Source organism: Podarcis muralis, chromosome 7 (genome assembly GCF_964188315.1).
Source record: "Podarcis muralis chromosome 7, rPodMur119.hap1.1, whole genome shotgun sequence".
Lineage (NCBI taxonomy): Eukaryota > Metazoa > Chordata > Lepidosauria > Squamata > Lacertidae > Podarcis > Podarcis muralis.
Window position 1 is genome coordinate 7,561,336 of NC_135661.1, and position 26,354 is coordinate 7,587,689.

A 26,354-nucleotide genomic window follows, 5' to 3' on the forward strand; every position below is an offset into this window, starting at 1 on the left:
TCAAGCTGACTCAAGGCTTCACCACTGCAACTCAAATGAGCTGTCAAATGCTGACACAGCTCAGCTGCTTCCCCACAAGAGTGCTGGACAAAAGAAAGAAACCACTGCAGACCAGGAAATAAAAACATTCAGCCCCACTCCAGAAAATGACTGAAGGAGGCACAGAGGAGGAGAGGGCGGTGGTCCTGCTTAGCCTTGCAGCCAAAATCTCACAGAATTTGTCTCCGAAACGTGCCAAATGGAGACCTCCAAAAGGTTGCCACGCATGGTGGCTGAATGTCCACTCCAGGACTGGAAGCAGGCAGCCCCCCTGGGTGATAAGCACATCCTGAGTACCGGTGATGAGAAGACAATGGTCCATGTATGCATAGCCTGCCACCTGGCATTGCCCGGAGGAAAGGCTTGGCAGAGTGATTTGACAGGATTAGGGTCTTGACACCTTGCTTGAGGGATCATGGAGGACAGGGGAGGTGTCATGGAGTCCTAGAGAAATTGAGCAAATTGGCACGTTGATTTTCTATGAATTTTATAGATTTTAGTCCCTTTTGACATTGACAATTGGAAATAAATGGATATATTGTAGCGAAGATGGGACGCGGGTGGCGCTGTGGGTAAAAGCCTCAGTGCCTAGAACTTGCCGATCGAAAGGTCGGCGGTTCGAATCCCCGCGGCGGGGTGCGCTCCCGTTGCTCAGTCCCAGCGCCTGCCAACTTAGCAGTTCGAAAGCACCTTCGGGTGCAAGTAGATAAATAGGGACCGCTTTACTGGCGGGAAGGTAAACAGCGTTTCCGTGTGCTGCGCTGGCTCGCCAGATGCAGCTTTGTCACGCTGGCCACGTGACCCGGAAGTGTCTCCGGACAGCGCTGGCCCCCGGCCTCTTAAGTGAGATGGGCGCACAACCCTAGAGTCTGGCAAGACTGGCCCGTACGGGCAGGGGTACCTTTACCTTTACCTTTACCTTTATTGTAGCGAAGAAGAAGGTGAAGAAGACATGCCCCCCCTTCCGTATCACTACATTCTTGTGTGAAATATCACAAGGAGTCGAAGGCCTTTGTTCTAGCCTGTAGTTTGCGGTGGAGCATATTTGCAAAGGTTCATTCCAAGGCTGGCCAGTGACTCAGAGCACGCAGCGTCTGAGCTCTGCTTGGGAGTTGGGAAACACATCTGTACCCTTGCCCCTTGCAAGGCCAGGCTGGAGAAAACATTGTCTCCCATGGAGGGAAGTGGTCTCCATGGAGCAGCAAAGGTGATTCAGGGCCAAGACATGAGAGGGGAACGCCAGAGACAGAGAGACTGACACTAGGCCCACAACCTTACCCAGTCCTTTGCAACGCTTGCTTCTTATGCCAGCTGGCTTTCGTTGCAATAGCCTGTGGCGGTGAGTTCCACAGCACCTGAAGCACTGTTTCCTTTTGTCCTTGGATAGCGTGCTGCTAGTGGGGAGAGGGCCGCTGTTGTGCCCAGGTCTCACTCACAGGCTTCCCTCTGGGGCAACTGGCTGGCCACAGTGAGGTGCTGGCCTAGATGGGACTCTTTATCAACTTTTCCAGCAGGATTCTTCTGGGATCTGCTGCCAGCGGGCACCACAGCATTCTCAGCCTCCCCCCTTGGCACCCACTGATCCTGTACCCTGTTCGTCCTAATTTTAATTTAGAATAAATTAGGGTTCTTGGGGTGAGGTGCCTACTTTTTTTGTCTGTGTTTCACCTGCCTTCTTTTGGGAGTAGGGTGTAGGACAGGCATAGGCAAACTCGGCCCTCCAGATGTTTTGAGACTACAATTCCATCATCCCTGACCACTGGTCCTGTTAGCTAGGGATGATGGGCGTTGTAGTCCCAAAACATCTGGAGGGCCGAGTTTGCCTATGCCTGGTGTAGGAAGTTTTGTGTAGTCTGAGGATTGCTGGTTTTCGTGCTGTGAAATGGCGGTGCTTGTGAGTGTTTCTTAGGATTTCAAATGTGCCCCCAGGTCCAAAAAGCTTTGCGGTCACTGGGCTAAAGAGAATTTAAACCTATTTTTCTTGGCTTCAACGGCAGGGCCTGGATACCCATGTGTGGCAGAGGGTATCAGTGAGTATGGTCCAGGAGAAGTCCTTGGGGGCAGTGGTGCCAACTTGGAATAAAATATTGGGGGGCCCAGGTAAGCCCCACCCTGCATAATTGATCACATGACTCAGTGCACACACACTATTTGAATGGCAATGCCTAAATATTTTGGGGGGGGTGCGCGAAGGGACCTTGGCCCCTACATGTTGGCTCCTAAGATGTTGGCTTAGCTGGGCTCGCTTTTGGTCCAAGGGAGGCGCAAGTCTCTTCTGCTGGCCTTAGGGGAGAGGACTTCCAAAGGCGCAAATGCCGAGGCGGCTGGGGGCTAAGTAGCTCTCCGTGGCTACTACTAGTCCCGATGTGGCTGCATCTTGCCCCCCAGTCAGTAGCAGAGGCAGCCGACCTCTGGCGCCCCGTTTTTGGGTGGCCTGGCGCGGGCTGCTCCTCCACCTCGGGCCGGGCCGGCATGTGGGAGCTTGCCGGAGAAAGGGGTGGGCTTGCAGGAGGGAAGCCCCCGGACCCAGGTAGGTAGCGGGACGGAGGGAGGGGCGGGGCGCGCGCGGGCGGGGCCACCTTTTGTTCGAGGAGGGGCGGGAAGCGGGCAGACGGCGCCCGTCCAGGACGGCGAGCAGGACGCAGCAGACCCTTCCCTCCCGGGGACCGGAGCGAGATCAGCCGGGGGCCGCCAGCCCGGCCCGCCTCCCTTCTCTCCCTCCGCTGCCACACGCCTCCCTCCCTGCCCCTCTCCGCTCCGCCGGGCAGGTACCAAGTGGCCGGACCAGCCTTGCCTCGGATCCAGGTAGGGTGGCGTCCAAGGGCGTCCGGCGCCCTTCTCGGTGGCCCTCCGCAGCCTCCCCGGCCCGCCAGAAGAGAAGGGTGCTGGAGGGCGCGGCGGGTCTCCCGCTCTTGGGGGCCTCCCCCTGCAGGAGGCGCCCGTGGGCACAGCCGTGCCTGCCTCGCCACCCAGCCGGGAGCTGCCCCATTCAATGTCCCGGAGGACTTTTGGGGAGCCAGGGCGGAGATGGGGGGCGCGCGCCCGGGGGTGGATCTACTATGATGAAACTAATGAAGCTTCAGGGCCCCCGTTTAGTCTACATTGCTTATAAGATCTGGGTCTAGTAGGCCAAGTTTGATTGATTTCTTTTGGCTGTATGTATTTCAAGGATCCCAAAGTTTGCACAGATGTTGCAAAGGTGTGGTGATCTGTCGCGGAAGAAGATAACAGTGGTTACCCAAACCTTGCTGCTGGTTGCAAAGGGGCCCTCGTAACAGTTCAAGCTTCAGGGACCCCTCCCACAAATGTAGGCCCGCCACTGGGGGCGCCTCTTCCTCCTCCACAGATACAGCCTCGGTGCAGGGAGTGGCCCCCACCGAAACAAACCCCCACCCAAAGAAAGCATACAGCTGTCTTGATTCCTAGCATGACTATCCCCACCAGTGGCGTAGCGTTGGTTGTCAGCACCCGGGGCAAGTGATTTGCGCCCCCTAACCCGTGGATTTGCGCCCCCTAACCCCCAGATGTTGCGCCCGGTGCGACCGGCCCCTCCTGCACCCCCCACGCTACGCCACTGATCCCCACTTCAGTTCTCCCTACAAAACGTTAGTATTGCAAACTCTTGTGCCTCGTTTCCTCTTTTTTGGGGGGCGGGGGTGGCCTTGTCAGGACCCTCTGCTTGCGTGATGATCCTGGTAAAGGGAAACTCTAGCTTTTGCTTGGCAGGACTGTGAGCCTGGTAAGGTGATAACTTAGGTGCCCTTGTTTAAGGGAAGGTGTTGGTTGTCTTTAGGTGAAAAACCTATGCACTTTGAAAACGAAAATAGCATGCATGTGCAGCTTAGAAGTTTGTGTCTCCAATATTGTCCTAGAGGGAAAGGCTGCAATCCAAGGGACTCTTTCCTGGGAGGAAGCCCCACAGAATACAAAGGGGACTTACTCCCAAGTAGACATGGGGTGCATGCTGTGAGGTCTGGCAAAGCAGAAAGGCCTTCTTCCATTGGCAGATGAGGAAGTGGCTGGCTTTCTACCAATGTGTTGGAGGCTTCACCCTGAAAATGGGCCACCCCCCCCCAAAGGCTGGCTGTAGACAAGGGTGCAAGGCAGAGCATCACCTCTCTAGCACCTTCAGAATCTTAATTTTCTGCTTCCTCTTGCAATAATAATAATGATGTTGCTTTGTACATTTGTACATTTATTGTGTTTATTCTGCTCTTCACAGCCAATATAGCATTAGTTCCTTTGCAAGCCAAAGTGTTACAATAGAATTAGTGGCTGGAGAGGAAGGGGTCTCTTTTTTTGGCCATCATAGCTAGACAGGGGCAGCAAATTCAATTCAGTTCACATTTAAAAGTGAACTTACCTAATTCACACTTTCTGAAACAATTTGTAAACCAAAACACAGCAATCCCTCATAATTTGCACCTCTCCAGAATTTGCAATGCATCTCTCTAGCTAAGAATATATGCATCCAACCAGCATAAAAATAATATTCAGAGTTGCATTATAACCTTGTTTTGCAAATACATTTATTAGGCAGTGTGGCATACAAACACATCTATTACAGAAGAAATTCACACTAATATGCTTATGAATTCCCATGAAGACTTCTTAAGAAATATTGCAAACTGGTGTGGAAATGTGGAAAACTGAATTTAATACAGTGGTACCTCAGGTTACATACGCTTCAGGTTACATACGCTTCAGGTTACAGACTCTGCTAACCCAGAAATAGTGCTTCAGGTTAAGAACTTTGCTTCAGGATGAGAATAGAAATCGTGCACCGGTGGCGCAGCAGCAGCAGCAGGAGGCCCCATTAGCTAAAGTGGTGCTTCAGGTTAAGAACAGTTTCAGGTTAAGAACGGACCTCTGGAACGAATTAAGTTCTTAACCCGAGGTACCACTGTACATTTCTATATCACCTTCCCCCCAGCCCAGTGAGCTCTACCTGGTGTACATGATTAGCACCCTTGGCACCAACTGTAGGTGGTTAATGGGAGCAGAAGGGAGAACCTGAGCCCTTAGGACCAGAAATTGGGATGAGGGCTCAGGATGCAAAGGCCAAACGGAAGTTAGCTCAAAGGTCTGCCCAGCACACCTGCATGCTTCCATGCTCCGATGTGCAGCGGGAGGCCCCATTAGCTAAAGTGGTGCTTCAGGTTAAGAACAGTTTCATGATAAGAACAGACCTCCGGAACGAATTAAGTACTTAACCAGAGGTACCACTGTATTGGAAAAATGAGGAATTGTGATAAACCAAAATTGACAAATACCCCCTCCCTCTTCATAGCCCCTCCCTGCTCCAGAGTAGCCTCCCCCAGCCTCCCTTGAGCCAGACAGAGCTGCAAGTCTTGAGGTGCAGGAGTTTGGACAAAAGCCAGAGGAATGCCAGAAATTATGGGTGGCAGGGGACAGGGAGATAAAAGAGGTGTCCAGGTTAATCTTCCGTGGTCGCCCAGAGAAGCCTGAAGACCCCAAGGCATGGCGTGGCCTCTTGTTTAATTAGAAGGTCAGGCTCCCTGTTATTTAATTAAACTGGCAGCTGCCTCCCCCCGATTCTGCACAGGAGAGCAGAACTATGCATAACCACACACTTTCACATGCCACCCCAGTAGGGGGGAAGCGTAGGAATGCTTTTAGTAAGTTATAGAGGGGCAGAAGTAAAAAAAAGATCCATGGCGTTCAGCTCCAGTGCAGCAGACACAGCCTGGGCGTTGGGGACGAGCCTCAGAACCAGCACCTGCCTGAAGCAGGGCTGCCCTTTGCCCACTTCCTTATCGCTTCCGCCCCATTCCTTGTGGGATGGTGATGAGGCAGAGCTGTGGCTCAGAGCAGCTGCCTCAGGACTGGGCTGTGGCAATCCCTTGGCTGGCTCCACGTCAGGCCTCCTGTTGAAACGCTGCTCCCTGGTCTGTCAGGTCTTGTTCTGCTGCAGAGAAACAGCTTTTCCTTTCCTTCCCTGCTCCCAGGAATGAAGATTTTTTTTGAAGCAAAGGAGGAAGGAAGGTTGGTGCACGGGAGTGCCAAAGGGAGAAATGGCTTCTTGTTTTGCAGTGACTGCTCTGTGGTGTTGTTGATTGCTTCCCACTTTTTTCTGCTTTGAATTTTGTGAAGCGCTTTTCATGCATGGTAGGTTTGTTTCGTTTGTGCATCTGCCATCGTTGGACCCAGCATCTTGAGACTCTCAACTTGCATGTTCCAAAAAGGCAATGCCCCCTGTCCTCTTTAAGCTGTGTTCATGAAATGGGCCACTCTGTGGGCAATGCCTGGTGGAGCTGGGAGGATGGAAAAGGAAAGAAGAAGGGAAATGTTGCCCTTTGCCTTCCTTTGCCACATGCAACAGAACACAAGTATGCAAATTAACTTTGATTCCTTTTATTGGGTCCCTTCCAGCTTTACAATTCTGTGATTGCAAAATTGCTGTAGCATGCAGAATTCATACAGGACATGGAACAAACTTATATTGGAGCATTGGTTGAGCAATTTTGGCCCAAAATGTTGATTCCTTTCGCCATAATGCAGCTGTTGATGTTTTGCAGATGTAAAAAGTGAGGCTGGTGGCTTCACAGAGCCTGCAGCAGAGATGGGGTGGAAGTAGGCTTTCCCAGACCCAAATTTCCCCACCCATTCCCCACCATGTCATTCTCTCTCACTTGCTCATCCGAGCCCCCCAAATAACCAAACTGCTGGAGGGATGGAAAGATTCTGGGAACGGGGCCTTGCAGGACCACAACCCCAAACGTCTCGCCCTCTGTTCCTTGTCCCAGGAGAAAATGCTGTCCAACAAGGTGGAGAAACGGATTGCCTCATCCATCTTCATCACCCTCACTCCACCCAGGAGGGACCACATGGTGAAAAGTGAAGCAAAGTCACAGAGGACTCAACTTCCACCCAGCAACAGCCTCTCCAAGGAGGCATTGAAGTCTGCTGCTCCCTCCCTGATCCAAACATCTTCTGGTGCTGTTAAAGGGAGCAGAGGCTGCTATAGAGGGACAGTGGGCGTTTCCAATGGAGGTGAGAGGAACTGAAATCACAGTGAAGTGATGCCGTAGTCTGTCCCAGGTGCAGGGGAAGCACAGAGAGGACAGGAGGACAGCTGGCCAAGACCCTTGTCCTGGAAGGGCTCCCCTTTAGCCAAGGCTCAGCTGAGGAGCCCATATCTAGGGCCAGAAGTGTGAATCAATTAAAAATATAAGCATTCAACTAAGGGCTGTAGCTCTGTGGCAGAGGTTCAATCCCTGGCGGCAGCATGCCATACTGAGCTAGATGGACTCGATGGTCTGACTTGGAATAAGGCAACTTTCTGTGTTCCAATAGGTGTTTGCAAAGTGCTAGCAGTAGGCCTTCACTGTACCTTCATAGAGTGTAGTAGGGAGAGAGGAAGCTGCATTTGACAGAGTCAGACCTTTGTTCCCTCTAGCTCAGAATGGTCTACTCTGACTGGCAGCAGCTGTCTTGCATTTTAGGCAAGGAGTCTTTTTCAGCCCTACTGGGTGATGCCATTGGGGATTCAGCTTGGGGCCTTCTGCATGCAAGACAGGGGCTCGACCACTGACCTGTGGGCCCTTCCTGCTTTCAGTTCTGGGCATCAGAATCTGGAAGAGTAATAATGATCCCTCAGCTTGTTTAGAGTATGTTTAAGAATAACCCCTTAGCCTCCCACGCTATCTAGGGTTAAGCAGTAGGGGTTGGGGTTTCTTGGTATCTCCTAGCATATCTTCCAAACAAGTTTGAGCTGCTTAACCTCTTGTTTTTAAAATGTACAAAGATGATTAAACCAAGTTTTGAGTCCTTAAGACAGCTGTCGTTCTGTGTCTGTTCCAGGTTGTTCTGCCTTGCCAACTCCTCCCATCCTGTCCTGTAATGCAGTGGACCCTAGCCTGGATAGCATCTTTCCTCCACCACCACCATGTTCTAAACCTTTCTCAGTGGAGACACTTGGTCCTGATCTCCAGACACAAACATCAGTTTCCCCCACATCCTTGCAGGTAACCTTATTTCTGCTGAAGGATCTATCTGGACAGTCACTTTTTAATGCAATAGGTGGGTAGTTTCTTCTCTCTTGGGCTCGTTCCACATGGCTTCATATCAGTTTGTTGTCTTTGTTATTATCGAGGACCCAGGCGATAGTTGCTTCCTTATTTGAGCCCTTAAACCTTGCTAAGGCATTGTTTTCCTACAATTAGCTGGAGGCTGAATTAGAACATCTACACAAATATTTAATATAAGTCTATGTTATCCAGCAATATCTCTACTTGTGGCAAACATCCTTCTGCAATGTTTGTTCACAAATAAGTCCCATTTAGCAAAGGTTCTTTAATCTTTTAAAAAGAAAGAGAGGGGTAACTAGTAAAGCTCCCCCTGCTTGCCCCCAGGGACAGAAACTGACACTGAGGTTGTTAAAAGAGGCTATTAATCTTCTACCATGATCAACAGGAAGCAATAAAGTGGTCTGAACTTGCAAAAAGTAAACTTTTCACTAAAGGCACAAGAGCCCCTTAAAGCATCAGTTGTGGTTCATTTGTTCATACCTTTGAAGCTAACCTCTGCCACCCAGAAATATATTGTGAAGGTGCTCAGCCTGCCTTTGTCTACTTCTTCCTGTTTTCTAGACGACTTCAACCTTTGCAGCAGAACCGAGGCAACCTAAAATTATGACTTCAACCCTTGGCTGGGCTGGTGAGCATCAGACAGAGAGGAAGGTGGAGAATAGTGTTGCAAAAGGTGAGAATTAACTCACACCAAGAAGGAATATGTATGTGTAGAAATCGGTTCTTTTGGGGGCTCCATAGAATTATTACAGGTAACTCACAACTTATGCACATTTAATTAGTGTGTGTGTAGCTTTACGTACTTAGCAAAAAAATTAAAAAGGGGGTGGAAATGGAGCAGGAGTCCAGGAAAAATGACTTTTTGGCTGAGGCTGGTGTTTGGGTTGGTTGGTTGGTTAGTGCTGGTGTGTATAGTTATTCAGTCGTGTTTTGCACAAAGACTTTTAAGAATAAAACTCTGCAAGGATATTCTCGTGGACTCTTTTATGCCGACAAGGGTCCGAGGACCAGGCTGAGGAGACAAAGGGAGGTCAGAACCCTTTCCTCCTTTTTTTTTTGCTTTTTACAAACACTGACAACACCCATGTAAGCTGAGAGTCACCTGTATTTCCAAGGTGGTACTCTTTACAAAGGTTCCATGGACTGACCTTGGGAGAAAGGGACCCACTGACTCAAAACATATAGGATTGCATCCAGTGCTGGTCCTATTCAGAGTAGACCCATTGAAGTTAATGTCTATTACTTGCTTAGCCCATTAATTTCAGTGGGTCTGCTATGAGTAAAACTTTGTCGGATGGAAGCCCATGTGATTCTTTCTTCCAGATATCTGTGCTTTTTGTCACAAAAACATCTCTCCTGGGACTCCCACGCTTGAGGCGATGAACAAACAGTACCATGCTGACTGTTTCACGTGCCGGACATGTCACAGTGCCCTGGTGGGGCAGCGCTACTACCAGAAAGAGGGACGGCCCCTGTGTGTCACCTGCTACCAGGTAAATATCTCTGCCTCTTCTCCTCTCCCCGGCTTTGTGGCTCAAGGTCCACAGGACACCCAAGGACCTTATTTGTGTGCCCTCTCCAAAAGAGGTGTGGAGGGGGGGCAACATGAGAATGGGCCTTTTCAGTGGTGGCTCCCTGATTGTGGAATAGTCTCCCCAGGAAAGGAGGCCTGGTGCCATTAGTGTTTATTTCTAGATTCCAGACTTATGGCTTACCGGACTTATGGTTTTTACGGGGAGGGTAGTAAATCTATTGAGTAAATCCATCCATGACTTACTTAGATTCCTTAATTTCATAGAATTGTCGAGTTGAAAGGTACTCCAAGAGTTATCTAGTCCAGGCATAGGCGAACTCGGCCCTCCAGATATTTTGGGACTACAACTCCCATCACCCCAATTAACAGGACCAGTGGTCAGGGATGATGGGAATTGTAGTCTCAAAACATCTGGAGGGCTGAGTTTGCCTATGCCTGATCTAGTTCAACCCCCTGCAGTGCAGTGTGTCTACTCTGAGTAGGTCTTGGTTGGATACAACCCGTGGTGTCTTACACACTGAGTGTTTTGAGGAAAGCATCAGAATGCATGCTATTGACCCCTTTCAATCAGGACACTGAAAATCTGCATCTAACACCTCTCTGCTTCATTCCGGATACATCCTGCCCTCCCAGAACACCCTGGAGAAGTGTAGAAAGTGCCAGGCCTTAATTGTGAACCAAATTGTGCGGGCCATGGGCCATGGATTCCACCCGGAGTGCTTCACCTGTGTCGTATGCCACCGGGCCATTGGCGACGAGGTCTTTGCTGTTGGCGACGACGATGCTGTGCATTGCCTAGATGACTTCTACAGGTATGGCGATAAGAACTAAGCACTTCTTGAAAGGTGGATTTAATCTGTTCCTCATACCAACAAAGTTGACGTCTGGGGTGCTCTGAATGATGCACACAAAGCATGCAGAGTTTAAGAAGTATTTGGGATAAGATAAAGTTTGTGCCATGGACATGCAGAGGGAATCACAGTCACAACCTGTCTTTTCCCCCTTCAGGAAGTATGCTTCTGTGTGCAGTGCCTGTGAGAGGCCCATTATCCCAAGTGACGGAAGGGACTCATACAAGATAGAGTGCATGGGGCAAAACTTCCATGAGGACTGCTACCGCTGTGAAGTAAGCCTGGGAGAGGGTTTGGTGTCCAATGGCTGAGGTCATGCAGTGAGATGTGTGGGAGGGAGACTAGCCAAGATCATCACCATGAGCCATGTTTGATGGCGAGTGCCATTCTTTAAAATGTGAAATACAATTCAAAGGTTTTCAATCATACATCAAAAGTTAAACGAGGAATAACAGAGAGAGATGGAGAATCAGGGGAAGGACTGCAGCTCAGCTCAGTGGTGGAGCGTCTATTTTGAATGTGAAAGGTCCCGACATCTCCAGGACTCCCAAGTTGCAGCTCGCCAAATGAATGTGGACAGGACAAAATATTATCGATAGTTTCTTTATAACAAAAGAGGGGCCATATGAACAAATGCACTAGAGCTGTGTTTGAAGGACTAGTATGAACCTCTTTGCATTGTTTGTAAATAGGTAATAAGCAGTGTTCGAAACTTCCATTGTTCTATACACATTTTGCGACAGGGAATTTCATTAGGGCAAGCAGTTTCTGAGCTCTGGGTGCAGTACTGTACCTAAGATTTCAGACTGAAACTGCAGAATGGAAGGAAAAGAGGACCTTTTTCTGCCTCTCAACTTCCAGCTAGTTTCTGATGAAGACTGGAGAAGAAACCCTCTTAATATTAATATTAGGGGGGCAGGCAGGGGAAGGACTAGAGCACCTGAAAAATGAACATAATATTTTAGCTGCAGTTCATTCATTTTCAGCTTTGTATTGTTCTAAAAAAGTGCACCTAGACATTCCATTGTTGTGCCCAAAACCTAGGTTTAAGGTGCCATTTAGCTCCTAGCTTTCATGTCTCAGTTTCTAACACTGGTAATAAGGTGTGAGTGTTCGGGATCTGTATTGAGAAGGTCCACACAAATAGTTTTAAACTGTTGTGACACAGGAACACAGAAATCTGCCTTATATTTAGTCAGACCATTGATCAGCCCAACTCAGTATTGTCTATGCTGACTGGCAGCAATGGCTCTCTGGGGTTTTAGGCAGGGGTCTCTCCCAGCCCAAACTGGGGGTGCTGCCAGCGGGGATTGAACCTGGGACCTTCTGCATGCAAAGCAGGTGCTCTGCCACAGAGCTGCAACCCTTCCCATAAAGGGACGCTAACCACAGACAAACACTCTATTTGTTCCTTTCATTCTGCAGAGATGTTGGGTCTTGCTGTCCCCAGAACCCACAGAAGAGGGCTGCTACCCTCTGGGAAGCCACCTCCTCTGCAAGTCCTGCCACATCAAACACACTGAAGAATCATCTTGCTGAGCAAATGAATGACAAGCATATTTCCAGACGCTGCAGCACAAAGCACAGGAACCGGGCAGCGGTGTGCTTCAGCATTTGGACGTCCTCTTTTGTGCCTCTCCTGTTAACTTTCAACTGAGCCTTGGGGTGGGGGGGAACCTTTCAGTGTTGGGGATTAGTCCTGGGGTTGTGTGTAATGCAATGGTTGGCAACAAGGCTGGCTAAAAGTCTAGGGTGGAGTTATAGGAATCTCCCCCTACCGCATTGTTCTTCCTTCCAGTGGCCTTGGCTGTAACAGCCTGTAGCAGTGCAATGCCTCTCCTGGGAGAGAGACTAAGCCAGGAGAAGGGTTTTTTTTTTTACCACTAGAGGGCACATGTGAAAGGTGGTCAACTGTCAATCATCCATGGGTGAGATTCCCCCCCCCCCTTGCAGGCTGCCAATTGCTTTCCACTGGTGTAATATATGAGCATCTTTTCCCAAAGAGGGCCAATTCCTAGATATATAATGTGCGGAACTCTTTTCAGCCAGCAGAACACGGTGTGTGCAGCTGAGCTGCAAGGCGGTTGATGAATTCCAAACTTCTTCACTTGGGATTTGTTCCCTACCTTTTGCTTCGTCAGTCCAGCAAAGCCTCAAGGCTATTGGGAGCAAGACTATTGGTATAAAAGCAGCATAACCTTACAAGCACCTTTCTTTTCCTGAGTTTATGTTTCCCTCCCTGTTCTTCAGAGCCCTGTCTGAAATCCCATGGCAGGGCTGAGAGTATAGCTTCTTGTCATTGAGCATGGAGGATATAAGTCTTAGGGCCACCTCTATCTGGGAGATCTCTGGGGGGAACTGAGCAGTAAGTTGTTAGGAAGCTTTATTACAGGGTCTTTTAACAATGTAAGTCCGCATTCCCAGCTGTCATCCGCCTTGCTTGAAGAGGTGATAAGGAAGGAGGTGAGGCCTGGAACAAATTGAGGTGTGTCATGACCTCACAAATGCATCAGGCTTAATCTGGGGGCGAAAGGCTAAGCTCCAGGACCAGATCTCAGTGGCAAGGCTCGAAACATGTGATGTGGTCATGAAGGCAAGCCTGCTTTTGAGCAAATACAGAACACACCACAAGCAAAGGACTATAAACCGGGCCTTGCCATCTGTAGATTTGCTGTGTTGTTAATGTATAAATTAAGACTATCACACCTTATTGTGCGATACTTTTGGTTTTGCTTGGAGCACCAATCTCTGAGAAACACCTAATTGTGACTCAAATGCTTGCACCAGTATCAACCTGGGCAAATGTTTCATTTTGCCTGATAAAAAATTAAGACTGTATGTGTCTATATGCACGCTCACGTGTGTATACTGAAGGCACCTTGCCCAGCCCATTAACACACATCTTATCCACCAGGGGGCAGCACAAGGCAACACTACCTTAATAGCAGGTTCTGGCAAAGGCTATTTATTAGGTATGGGGAAAAGGGTCTTTCCACCTTCATTTTAGCCTGAAACTGTCACGGTATCAAAAATTGTTTTGCAGTCTTAATCATATATTTGTACCAATCAGTTGTTTAAATGCACAGAAACAATGTACGGGGTGTGGGATTGTTATGACTATTATGATTTTTGTATGCTTTTGATATCTTTCCTGTCTGTCTGCTGGACTGCGCTGATGTTGACTTGAGTTATTCCCCTCTGGAAACAATATCAGGAAGCCGTAGCTGGCGTCAAAATTACCACACATATACGCAAACTTGATTAAACCTGACTTCAAATGCAATGGCTTTCTTCTGTTTTGATGTTACAAGCAAATATATACAGTGGTACCTCGGGTTACAGACACTTCAGGTTACATACACTTCAGGTTACAGACTCTGCTAGCCCAGAAATAGTACCTCGGGTTAAGAACTTTGCTTCAGGCTGAGAACAGAAATCGCGCGGTGGTGGCACGGCAGCAGCAGGAGGCCCCATTAGCTAAAGTGGTGCTTCAGGTTAAGAACAGCTTCAGGTTAAGACGGACCTCTGGAATGAATTAAGTACATAACCAGAGGTACCACTGTAAATGGATCCTATAATGTCATTATGTGATTTTCTGGTTAAATCAATTAAAAATACACACAAGGTGAGAACGCTACAGGGATCCAAACTGTATGCTGTAGCCTTTCCCAACCTGGAGCCCTCAATGTATTTTGGACTACACACATCTGTCCAGTCATGCTGTCTGGGGCTGTTGGGAGTTTTAGTCCAAAATGACCTTGCTGACTTGCTGGGAATTGCAGTTCGAAACAGATGTGCTGACCTCATCTGCTGCTTGTGGCCACGGTCTCACTGTGCCCTGCCCATGTCACTTGAGGGCTAGATATACCAGCAAAAGTGCTCACTGGGGAAGGAAATTGGATACTGGGGGAGAGAGAGGACCCCAGACTGGAGCAAATGAATGAGGGGGAAAGGGAAAGTTCTTGGAGCCCATTCAAGGACTGTTGTTACATTGCCAGTGATTGCAATTCCCAATTTAAATGGATACAAATACAGTGGTGCCTCGCAAGACGAAATTAATTCGTTCCGCAAGTTTTTTCTTCTTGCGAGTTTTTCATCTTGTGAAGCACGGTTTCCCATAGGAACGCATTGAAAATCAATGCGTTCCTATGGAGACCGCTTGCCAGGCTGGCGGTGCAGAGAAGGGCTTTTCTCTCCACCGCAAGCCTTCAGGACAGGTACGGAAACAGAGGGGAAGGTGCGCAGCACTTCTCCTCTGTTCCCGGGGCTTGCGGTGGGAGGAGGGTTTTTCCTCCCCACCGCCAACATTCAGAACAGCATTCTGAATGTTGGCGGTGGGAAGGAAAACCCTCCTCCCATCGCAAGTCTTCAGGACAGCCATCCGAAGGCTGGCGCGGGGAGAAGGTCTCTCCGCCCCGCCGCCAGCCTTCGGAAGGCTGCTCCGAAGGCTGCCAGTGGGGCAGAGAGACCTCCTCCCGTCGCCAGCCTTCGGAGCAGCCTTCCCCGCTGTCCCGGAGATTTCCCTATGGGCTTTCGTCTTGCGAAGGAAGCCCATAGGGAAATTTGTTTTGCAAAGCGCCTCCAAAACAGAAAACCCTTTCGTCTAGTGGGTTTTCCGTCTTGCGAGGCGTTCGTCTTGCGGGGCACTACTGTACTGTACAAGAAACCAGCAACCTTGTATCCAGCGTTGCTCAGTAATACTAAGAAACAAAAAAATAAATCAGGGCAGTTTTGAAATCATTGGTTAAAATCGGCAGTTTTGAAAGGTTTTGTCATCCATTTGTATCCAAACATAGATGAAAACCTCCTACTTGATCTCCGGATATGATGTGATATATCTTAAGAGATGTATACTGAACAGATAAATGGATTTCCAAAATATTAAAAACATGAGATCACAATAACATGAAAACAGAAGAACCATGGCTCTAATATCCCAGACTGATCAAGTAATGTCTCCTTATTGCTTTTTCGTGGCATAAAAAAACACATTCACTGAGGCACCATTTCTAAAGGCTGAAAGCTTACCGTGCGCATTATCTCAAGAGTTCTTTATATCTAATTAGTAAAGTAGGTCATTTTTTTCTGTCATCCTATCCCATTATTACAGATGCAGACTAAGAGAGACAAAAATAAATACATACACGGATGACAGAAAGGTGGGACAATAATCAGGCCTTGAATGAAGAGAAACGTGCAATTATTTCTCAGTGTCGCCCTAAGTTTTCAGTGCGCACAGTTGTTGCTGTGAAAAAGCTGGTGGGGCTTGATGCTGCAAGTTACACAAGGAGTTATTAAATAATGTTTCTGAAAATAGATATGCAGGTCTGTGCTCACCACCCCAGCTTTGACACTCTAGCCCTTTATTCCTCAATATCATACCACTGTTACAATGTTAATACAACTAATCACTTCACGAAAGGTTACGGACCGACCTGCATTTCTTTTGAAATGTTCCCTTGATGCAATACTTGGAAGAAGATGCAATTGTAAGCCTAGTGTGGAATTGGATCGAGGTATTTTGCCAGCGCAATTGGAGAGGGGTCCTTTGCCACCAGCAATTGGAAATCCCTAAAATAGGGCTGTTCCTGGCATGCCCTTTTAGGTGTTTGCGTAAATGCCCCAGATTTAAATTGGGGGAAGTAGATTAAAAAACCATTCCTGGCAACCATCCTTTGGGTGTCTTAAGGCATGAGGTGCAGTCACCCAACTTTACCAACAGTGAAAGACTGGCAACTGAAATTATATGATTTTATAGAATTGGCAAGATTGACGCAAAGATTAAGAAATCAAAAAAAAGAGGATTGGAACAAATTTATGGTATATATCAAAGGCAATTTTAGTAACTTACCAACTACAGTAGGTCTGATCTAAATCTTCTCATGTTATAAATTAAAAACCAACACCAGCTGTAAGACGAAACTATTAAAAGTAGATATCCGAAATCAGGGGGGAAGGAAGTCGGTGTCAGTAAACTGTAGTATGTGTTTTTTCTGTTTTTCTTGCTTTTTTCTCTTTATTTCTTTTTTTTCTTTATGTAATGTCTTTTTAATGTTAAATGTTTCTCTTTGGCTCTGTCTCTGTGGATGTGTATGATGATGAAAACATAATAAAAAGCATTTGAAAAAAAAAAAAAAGGCAAGAGGTGCAGTCTGGGTCTCTTCAAATCTGTCTTCTGCATGTGCCTTGACATGTTTGGTACGTGTGAAACAAGAGCATTCATCACCTTAGCATTGTGTAAGATCAGGAGTGGCAGGTGCCTATGTATGTTTACTTGTGAGTAAGTTACACTAGGCTCAATGGGGTTAGTGTGTGTAGGACTGCAGACTTAAGAGGCTGAGCATAGCTGGGGTTCAGCAGACAGTGGCTGCCACTTTTTCATCATGTTAAAAAATGTTGCTGCTTGCCTTTAGCGTTTTTCTTCGGCGAAGGCAGAATTGTGCATCTAAATGAACTCCAGACAGACTTGGCCCCAGGGGGTGTTTTTTTGAGCAAGAGCTCAGGGGAACTGAGTCGCCTTAACTTTTAAAAATTAAATAATAATAATTATTTTGTCTTTTTGTGGGGTGGGAGGGCTGGAATGGATATACACCCAATTCCTGTGCTAAAAATCCACCTATAGATGTAATCAAAGTCGTGGCCATTTCTAATCCAAATCATTGTCTGCTTGAGTTTATTAATTATATCTTACATTTATCCACTGCCCAGGGGTTTAGCACTGTGACTGGGCCCACAGTAAACAAACAAACTTTGTGGCGAGTTCCTCCACCTTTTTTCCAGAAAAAGCACCGCTTGGCCCCTTCAAAACATTCAGCTTAAAGTAGTGGTGAGAGAAAATAGTTTTATGTTTAGTTTACATCCTCTTAATTACAATTTTCTTTGATTGGTGTATATCAAGCTCAACAGATACAATATAGATAAAATCAGTTAAAAACTCCTAATAAATACCTGAAATAAAAAATGTTTAACTGACCATGGGGTGGGGGTGAACTTAGTGGCAGTTTTTTAAAAATGCAGAGTGTAATTACGCCAGCATCACTCAGAAAATAGAAACTGCCACTGAAACCTCTGCATTTAATAAATAAGCCCTGGATATTATGTGGCGTCCTGTTCATTTTACCTCACTGAGGTGGCCAAAGGCCAGACATGCACAAATTTTGTCAGGTTTTAAAGAGCTAAACTCTACAAGAACTGCCGGGCCTCACCCAGTGGTAGCCCTAATGGACATGACCATCCAGTTCAGTGTGTTTACTCTGAAATATAACTTAGCTGGATAAAACCCAAAGTGTTTTTTTTTAAAAAAATATTTTTATTAAACAATTTCAACATAACAATTTATCAATCCAAGTATTCAATTACATTATCCCCCCCCCCCAAGACTTCCCTCAGCTCCTCTCTCTGGTTTCTTTGCACATATTGTTCTCTGCATATTATAAAATTGTACATATTCTTGCCTTGTCTATCATTTATTCAACTAATAAATTTGTGAATGTTTATTCAAAACCTGCCAAGGAGTCCAAGTCATTTTTTTTGTCTTTTAAAGTAGTTTGTAAAAAGTTCTCATTCTTCCTTGAAGTCACAATTGTCCTTGTCAACTTGGCCAATTCCGCATAGCTCGTCAAAATTTGTCTTGCCACTGTTCTTTCGTTGGGATTTCCTCGTTCTTCCATCCTTGTGCTAACAAGACTCTTGCTGCTGTTGTAGCATATATAAATTTTTATTTTTTTATTTTTCTTGGCAGGTCTTGTCCTACAATCCCTAACAAAAATGCTTCTGGTTGTTGTTTTTTGCAAATGTCATTTTAAACTTTTTTTTTTCAATTCGTTATATATTTCCCAAATTTTTTTTACTTCTCTACATTCCCACCACATATGATAAAAAGTACCTTCTTTTTCTTTACATTTCCAGCATATATTTGACCCAGTTTTGTACATTTTTGCTATTTGTACTGGTATGATATACCATCTGTACATCATTTTCATATAATTTTCTTTCAAAAGAGAACAATCTGTAAATTTCAGATTTACTTTCCACAATTTTCCCCAGTCCTCAAATTGCATATTATGTCCTATATGTTGTGCCCATTTAATCATGACTGATTTGACCTCCTCATATTTTGTTTCCCATTCTAGCAGAATACTATATGTTTTCTTCAGCAGCTTCCCTTCTTCTATAACTTCCTTTTGAAATCTGGAAGTTGTATAACTAAACCCTTTCTTATTATCTTCCTTATACATCTCATGTAGTTGTCTATAGTATAGCCAACTCTGAAAATGGTCTTTTAATTTCCATTTCCCTTCTTGATCCCTCAGTAGATCTCTATATGTAGGCCACTTCCCCGTTTTGCCAAGCGGTTTGAGTAACAAAGCTTCAATTGGTGATAGCCACCAAGGTGTTTTTTGTTCTATTAGATCTTTGTACCTCTCCCACACCCTCATTAGTGAAAACCCAAAGTTTTCAACTGGGGTCTGAAGCGTAGTAATCCTCAGTCAAACTTTGTATGCACCGGAGGCAGGGGCTCATCTGGAAGAAAGTTCCCTCAGGAAAGGAGGGAAAATAAATTCCCTGAATAAAGAGTATGTCAGGGAGAAACTTGGAAAAGACTCCATCCCCCTCACAACTTAAAATACCTTGCTTCACCCCGAGTTCCCTTTCTGGTTGTGTGTGTGTGGAATAATATATATATATATATTTACCTCACAGAAAAATCTGTAATAATTTATATATATTTACCTCACAGAAAAAATATGTGAGAGAAACACACATTAATGCTCATTTGAAGTGAGAGTTTTGCAACCTGGTTACACGCCACAGGTTCTGTCACAATGAAGACAGGTCTATAAACTATTTAAACAAATAAATATTGAGGTGTGTGGAGAAATGGTTGTTGAAGGCAGGTGAACAGCCTTGTGAAGCGTATGTTTCCAAGGCAGGAAGTATGCGACCCAAATGCATATCTACCACACACAGTTTGAAAACTCAGTGACCACTTGTATCTTGATGATACAGGTATCATTATATTTTATACAGTAATGCTTTTTTAAAGCTGTATCAGATTGTTCACTGCCCTGTCACTTTGTAAAAAGGTGGAATATAAATCTATAATATAATAATATATAATGGGCTGTCTGGCAAGGACTGAGGTTGAGGTTGTTGAGGTTTTATTTTTGCTACACACAGAGAGAGAGGCAGTGGTATCCGAATTATTAGGATTTATTTAAAATGTACCTGCACTTTTTGTTTTTTGCCGCTTTCCCTCAAAACACAGCACATTTAATTTGCCTCATAGCAGAAGTCAGCACCTCACACAGAAAAGCCCCAGCACAGATGGGAAACAAAATGGCAAGGTTCATTATTTTTACCATTGCAACTACTTTATAATATCCTTAGAACTACAGTGGTGCCCCGCAAGACGAATGCCTTGCAAGACGGAAAACCCGCTAGACAAAAGGGTTTTCCGTTTTGGAGGTGCTTCGCAAAACGAATTTCCTATGGGCTTGCTTCGCAAGACGAAAATGTCTTGCAAGTTCCTGAAGGTTTTTTCCCCCTCCCCCCCTTTTTCCCAAGCCGCTAAGCCGCTTATCAGCTGATCCGCTAAGCCGCTTATCAGCTGATCCGCTAAGCCGCTTATCAGCTGATCCGCTAAGCCGCTTATCAGCTGATCCGCTAAGCCGCTTATCAGCTGATCCGCTAAGCCGCTTATCAGCTGATCCGCTAAGCCGCTTATCAGCTGATCCGCTAAGCCGCTTATCAGCTGATCCGCTAAGCCGCTTATCAGCTGATCCGCTAAACCGCTTAACAGCTGATCCGCTAAGCCGCTTAACAGCTGATCCGCTAAGCCGCTTAACAGCTGATCCGCTAAGCCGCTAAACAGCTGATCCGCTAAGCCGCTAAACAGCTGATCGCTAAGCCGCTTATCAGCTGATCCGCTAAGCCGCTTATCAGCTGATCCGCTAAGCCGCTTATCAGCTGATCCGCTAAGCCGCTTATCAGCTGATCCGCTAAGCCGCTTATCAGCTGATCCGCTAAGCCCGCTAAGCCGCTAATAGCGCTAATCCGCTAATGGGCTTGCTTCGCAAGACAAAAAAACCGCAAGATGAAGAGAATCGCGAAACGGATTCTTTTCGTCTTGCGAGGCACCACTGTAAGGGAAAGAGGGCAAAGCTGGAGGACAAGTAAGGCCCCCCAGATGTTGTTGGGCTCCAACTCCATACCCTCCAACTTCCTCCAACCTAAATCTAACCTGAATAAACCAGGGAAATACCGAAAAGAGAGGCAAAGGAAAGTGATGCTAAAGTTGCAGGGAAATGCTGTAATAATGGATAACACAAATTATGAATAAACCATTTCATCAATTTTACTTAAGTTGTACAATACAAATCTTTATTATGGTTATAGATCATAAGAAAATAAATGTACCAGGGCCAGATGGTTTATCAGCTGCGTACTATCATTTTTTTAAAGATTAACTTTTAAAACCCTTATAATGAACAATATTTTACAGAATGGTAAGATACCAGATAACTGGAAAGAGGCCAGCACTATGCTTATTGCTAAAGAGGGACAAGATTTGACCTTACAGTACTAAAAATTATTGTCCGATTCCATTCTTGAATAATACTATAAGTTATTTACAGTGATTTTTTTCAGAAAGATTTACAATCTAAGTGGATTCAAAGGCAATTAAGATACAATGTCAGAAAAGCTTTAGACATCTTGGAGTATTTGAACTGTAATAATGAGAAGCAAAGCTGCGTTGGATGCAGAAAAGGCTTTTGACAACATGAATTGGATATTTTTGTTTAGCGTTTTGCAAGAAATGAACTCTGAGATAATTGTATTAAATGGGTAAAATTGCTTTATACATCACAGACAGCTCATAGAATTGTTAATGGAGAAGTGAGAAAACCCTGAGATACAGAAGGGGACAAGGCAAGAATGTCCATTGTCCCTCTTACTTTTCATTTTGGTTATGGAAGTTTTGCTTAGAGACATTAGACAAGATGAGAGAATTATTGGGACAACGATTTTGTAAGAAAAATATAAATTATGGACCTTTGCTGATTATCTGATTATGGTTCTGGAAAACCCATTACAGGGAGTGAAGACTCTTACAAATAAACTAAATGAATTTGGCATGCTAGCAGGTTTTAAAATTAATCATAAGAAAATGAACATGACAACAGAAGATTAAAAGACCTTGATGGAGAAAACTGAATTTCAAACTGGAAAAATTAAAATATTTGGATATCACTATCCAAATGAATTGTATGTTATTTCAAGACATGTTAAGACATGGACAGAAATTTAAAAATATTTGTTAAGATGGGAGAAATTAAAATTACCACTGTTGAAGAGAATTTATGTGATAAAGATGAATATATTGCCCAGAATGATGTTTTTGTTCCAAACACTGCCTATTATAGCTAATGACTTACTATTTAAATAATGGTGAAAAGACTTATCCAAGTTTTTATGGCAAGGGAAAAAACCCATGTGTTAAATTTAAAATATTACAAGATGCAAAGGAAAGGTGAGGATTGGGCACACCCACTTTAAAATTGTATTTTGCAGCCTGTTCTTTAGTGTGGATGAAAGAGTGGATGGCATTGATAAATAAGAGACTCTTGGAAATAGAAGGACATGACCTAAGGTTGGGATGGCATGGACATTTGTGGTATGACATAGTTAAAGTTAATGTGGACATTAAAAATCACTATTAGACGTGCCATATTAAGAATCTGGAATAAATATAAACCTGGGTTATGCCAAAACACATCTTTCTGGATTTCATCACAAGAAGCTTTCTACAGAGAATAGATGACAGGCAAAGAGAAATAGACAACATACCAAGAATTACTGTATTAGAACTGCATGAAGGAGACTATAAAACTAAAACAAGGAAACAACTAATAGTGAAAGGTTATAGTTTGCAGTGGTTTCCTTATATGCAATTAGCAGTAGGTTTAAACTGGATAAAAATACTTTTGGTATAGAGCAAGGAAAGGCGGACTTTGAAATTCAACTGTGCAGATTATGAACATATTATTGCAAAAATGTACAAACCTTTGTTGAAATTTGAAACAGAAGAACAAGTTTAAGAATGAATAAATGGGGGAAATGTTTTGATTATAATATATAGATGGAACAGAGGGAGTATATGTGGACCAAAGGGTTAACATTTACACTGTGTTATGATATTAAAGATAACTTTTATAAAATGATGTATCATTGGTACTTAACTCCTGAGAAACTATTTGGAATGTATAAAGGTGTTTCAAATGTTTGCTGGAAGTGTCAAGAACATGAAGGGACATTTTATTATGCTTGGTGTACAAGGCTAAAAAATATTGGATACCAATACAGTGGTACTTTGGTTGTCAAACGTAATCCATTCTGGAAGACCGTTCGACTTCTGGAACGTTTGACAACTGAGGCGCAAATTCCATTGAGAAAAATTGAGAAACGCGCCTTGGAAGCTGTTTGACTTCCGAGGCGCATTCAAAAATGGAAGCATTCACTTCCGGGTTTTCGGCATTCGGGTTCTGAATCGTTCGGCATCCACTGTATGTTCATGCAGCAGATTTTAAATATTAAATTGAAGCCATAACTTTTCTTTTAGGGTTAATGGTACATATGGTAATTGGAAAAGGATTATGGAAGATTATTTCAATATATGATCCCAGTGGCAAGCTGTTATATGCACAAATTAACGTGTTTAATTGGAGAAAAATCATTATTGACATTTATTAAGTATTGGAAACTTATTACGGACTTTTTGCGTGAAAGAGAAAGTGTAATATCTGGATTTGAAGATTGAAAAAGTAATGGCTTAAAGAAAATTTGAATAGTTGGATGTCAGCCATGGGTGTGGGCTGGAAGAGGCAGCTCCCCCTTCCATCAAATAAATACTTTAAAATACTTAACTGACCAATCATGTTGCAGATAGCTTGGATCCGCCCCCCCCAACCCATAAATTCTGGCTACCTCCATGATGCTAATTTGAGTGAATTATTGGGAAAAGTTACTATATTTAGCTAACAGAGAGATAATTGAAGTCTTTTCATTTCTTGTTCTTCTGTTTTTTTCCTTTATTTGCTCCTGTTTTAGATTAGATTTTAAAAATATTTATTTTATTCTGGCATATTATAAGAAAGATGTTTAGCATTGGGTATTAACGTTTGTAAATATTTCAATGTGTGCCAGTAAAACTATTTTGGGGGGGAGGGGAATTAATAACAGAGCAATTAGTAACACTTTGTAACCAATGCTACTCCAAATTCAAGAGTAGATTCATAGAAATTAATCCGCCTAAGGGTTTACAGTAGACCCATTGGTCTTAATGGCGCTGCCCAGAGAACTCAGCTGGAAACCACCCATGGAGTGGGGAAGGCCTCCGTTCAAGAGTTCTCGCGCGTTTTCCCCAAAGGCGCGTGTGGCGGAGGAGCGCGGCAGCGCCCCCATTTCCCACTCGGTGGCCTCTCGCGGGTACTGCAGCCGCATACGCGCAGAAAGCCTTTGGCGGGCTTTTCTCGGCCTCTTTCTGCCCACAAAATGGCCGCCCAGGGAGGCTACAAAATGGCGCCCACAGAAGGACGAAGAAGGAAGAGAAGGTGGAGGCGGGGGGGGGCGGTGTAAGGAAGGAAAGCTGGAAAAGCTGCACTGCGGGTTTGTTTGTAAAAAAAACAAAACAAAAAAGCTCAAAACATGCGAAGGGAAAACGCTTCTTCCGTTTCCAGTTATTTCGAATAAAAGGGCCGCTGCCTCCGCCTGAAATTGCAGCAATGCTACCCAAATTTTAATTCGCACATCTACTCCCCCCCCAATGTATACTTATATACGTGTTTTAATGGATTACCATTTTAATATTACCAACTGCGATCCAGCATGGGTTGTAAGGGAAGCGTTGTACTTTGTTCTATTTATTGAAAATAGCCACCGTGCTTTTACACAACGTTGTTAACAGGTCGTCGTCCCCACAACCCTTTTACCACACATTCAATTTCACCACCTCGTTTTCAACCCGGCTTTTCGGCTGCGTTTCTGCCACACCATGTCCGAATACACCCCTTTGCAACTTCTTGATTCGGTTTAAAAGCACACACCCTCGCTGCAACATTAACATCGAAATCTTCCCGGCTGGAATTTGTCCCTTACCAAAAATTTTTTTTAAAAAATGGCTCCTTTTTTCTGCTGAAATAAGAAGTCTTGTTCATTCTAACCTCCCCCATTTCATTACTAGTTTACATCTCTGAACAAAACCCGAGTCTTTGCACAAACAATGCCTTTGTTTTTAGCTAAGACGAGATCTTCCCGGGATTTATTAAGTCACCGCGAAAGTGATCAGATTCAGCCCCATTTTTTTACTCAAAACAAACATGCTGTTTCCCGCCCCCCGCAACCCCTTTCCCTGACACCATTTTGCTATTAAAAAAAGCTCTTGGATAAACTTGAAATCTTAATTGTTTTTTTTAATTATTATTCAATGCAGACCCACTACAGTACTTCCCTACGAATGAAAACCGTTTAAAAATGGACAGACACGCACAAACACACACCCTTGAAACGAACAAAAAAACCCCTCTTCCTTAAAATACTGTCTATTTCAGCTCACATACGTTACACTTGCTGGATTATTACCTTTGTTATCGCTCCGTTCGCATTTAAACTACAATGTATCCTAAAAGAAAGGCAAAGCCGGGGAGGCAAAACCACCATCCAAAAAATAAAAATACCGAAGACAGACACAACCCTTTTAATTAAAAAAAAATCATCATCATCATAATCCAGGAGTGATTTGGCTTTTATTTTTCAGGTTTAATCCACTGAGATGCAGGCTTGTCCTAAGGAAAGAGGCAGGTTTTATTTTTTAAAAAAATTTAAAAAGAGAGAAAAGAAGAAATCACTCCCTGGCGTTGCAAAGGAATGAGATATATATTCCATAGCAGACAAGCCCTCAAAAGGATTGCAACGTGCAGCCTTTTTGGTTTTGTTTGTTTGTTTTAATGGCAGGCTATTGTTTTCCAAGAGGCTCCTCTGAAATCCACCATTGCTAGTGTGCCAGGCATTCCTCCAAACTGGCGTGGTGTGCTTTGTTTTTGCTTTTGTTTTGCAAGAATCATGAAATGTGGAGGAGGAGGAAGACGAGGCATCGTGGTGGTTGTGGGCACTGCTGAGCCCAGAGAGAGCGCGCCAGTATCTTATGCATTTGCCTGGTACTCTTGGCTTGCCTCCTCTAGGAGCATCAACCAGGGGGCTCCTGCCTTCCTCCTTTCCCTAGATTGGCTGCCTGGCTCCAGAAGTTTCTAAAGTGGGAAGTGCTGCTCCGGAAAGCACGGGGGGGGGGGAGGCGGCCGTCCTACCCCCACCGCCAGCAACACCCTTTTCTCTCTTTTGCATGCAAGGCTGCCCTGCCCTTTGTGGCCTCTCAAGGGGAGGGAGCAGGGGAAACAGAACAGTGGGGAGGGAATGTATGGGGCGGGAGGCTCACCCACTGCAGAGGCGGCCCTTTTGCCGCATTGTGGTGTAGGCGTGGTTGGCTGCAGTGCAGGGGAGAGGAAGGACGGGGAGAAGGAAACAGAGGAAAAGAAAGCGTAGTTGTTAGGCTGCTAAAAAAAACAAACCACAGGCTCAGTAGCATTTCAGCAGCCCAAGAGTAATGAGACATGGGAGAGGAGCGGGGCGACGGAGAAAACCCTGTTTCCAAGTTCTGTATATATTCTTGAGGACCTCCCCCTCTTCCTTTACACCTTTGCCAAGCTGCACAAAACTCAGGGCAGACTTTAATTTTTAACTATAGGACGGACTGTTGGTGATATAAGGCTTTTCTTTTATTGATGTTGCACTTATGGGAATTGGGGATTAGTTTGCAACAGACTT

At 45.0% G+C, this 26,354-nt stretch overlaps 1 protein-coding gene and 1 long non-coding RNA gene across 3 annotated transcripts; both read left to right on the top strand.

Annotated features, from left to right (window-relative positions):
* The first annotated feature begins 2,688 nt into the window (after positions 1-2,688).
* Positions 2,689-12,364, top strand: FBLIM1 (filamin binding LIM protein 1). Of its 2 annotated transcripts, none has more exons than XM_028741406.2 (8): positions 2,689-2,844; positions 6,807-7,053; positions 7,864-8,027; positions 8,652-8,763; positions 9,414-9,583; positions 10,258-10,436; positions 10,633-10,750; positions 11,901-12,364. In XM_028741406.2, exons 2-8 carry the CDS (start codon positions 6,813-6,815, stop codon positions 12,012-12,014), a joined length of 1,098 nt encoding a protein of 365 aa, XP_028597239.2. In that variant the 5' UTR covers positions 2,689-2,844; positions 6,807-6,812; the 3' UTR covers positions 12,015-12,364. The 2 variants fall into 2 exon arrangements, with proteins under 2 accessions (XP_028597239.2, XP_028597238.2); XM_028741405.2 differs by lacking the exon at positions 2,689-2,844 and adding an exon at positions 6,151-6,168.
* Positions 12,365-12,538: 174 nt separating this feature from the next.
* Positions 12,539-17,982, top strand: LOC144328366 (uncharacterized). The gene is made up of 2 exons (XR_013393548.1): positions 12,539-16,171; positions 16,621-17,982. It is a non-coding gene; the product is annotated as an uncharacterized LOC144328366 (long non-coding RNA).
* Positions 17,983-26,354: the final 8,372 nt, after the last annotated feature.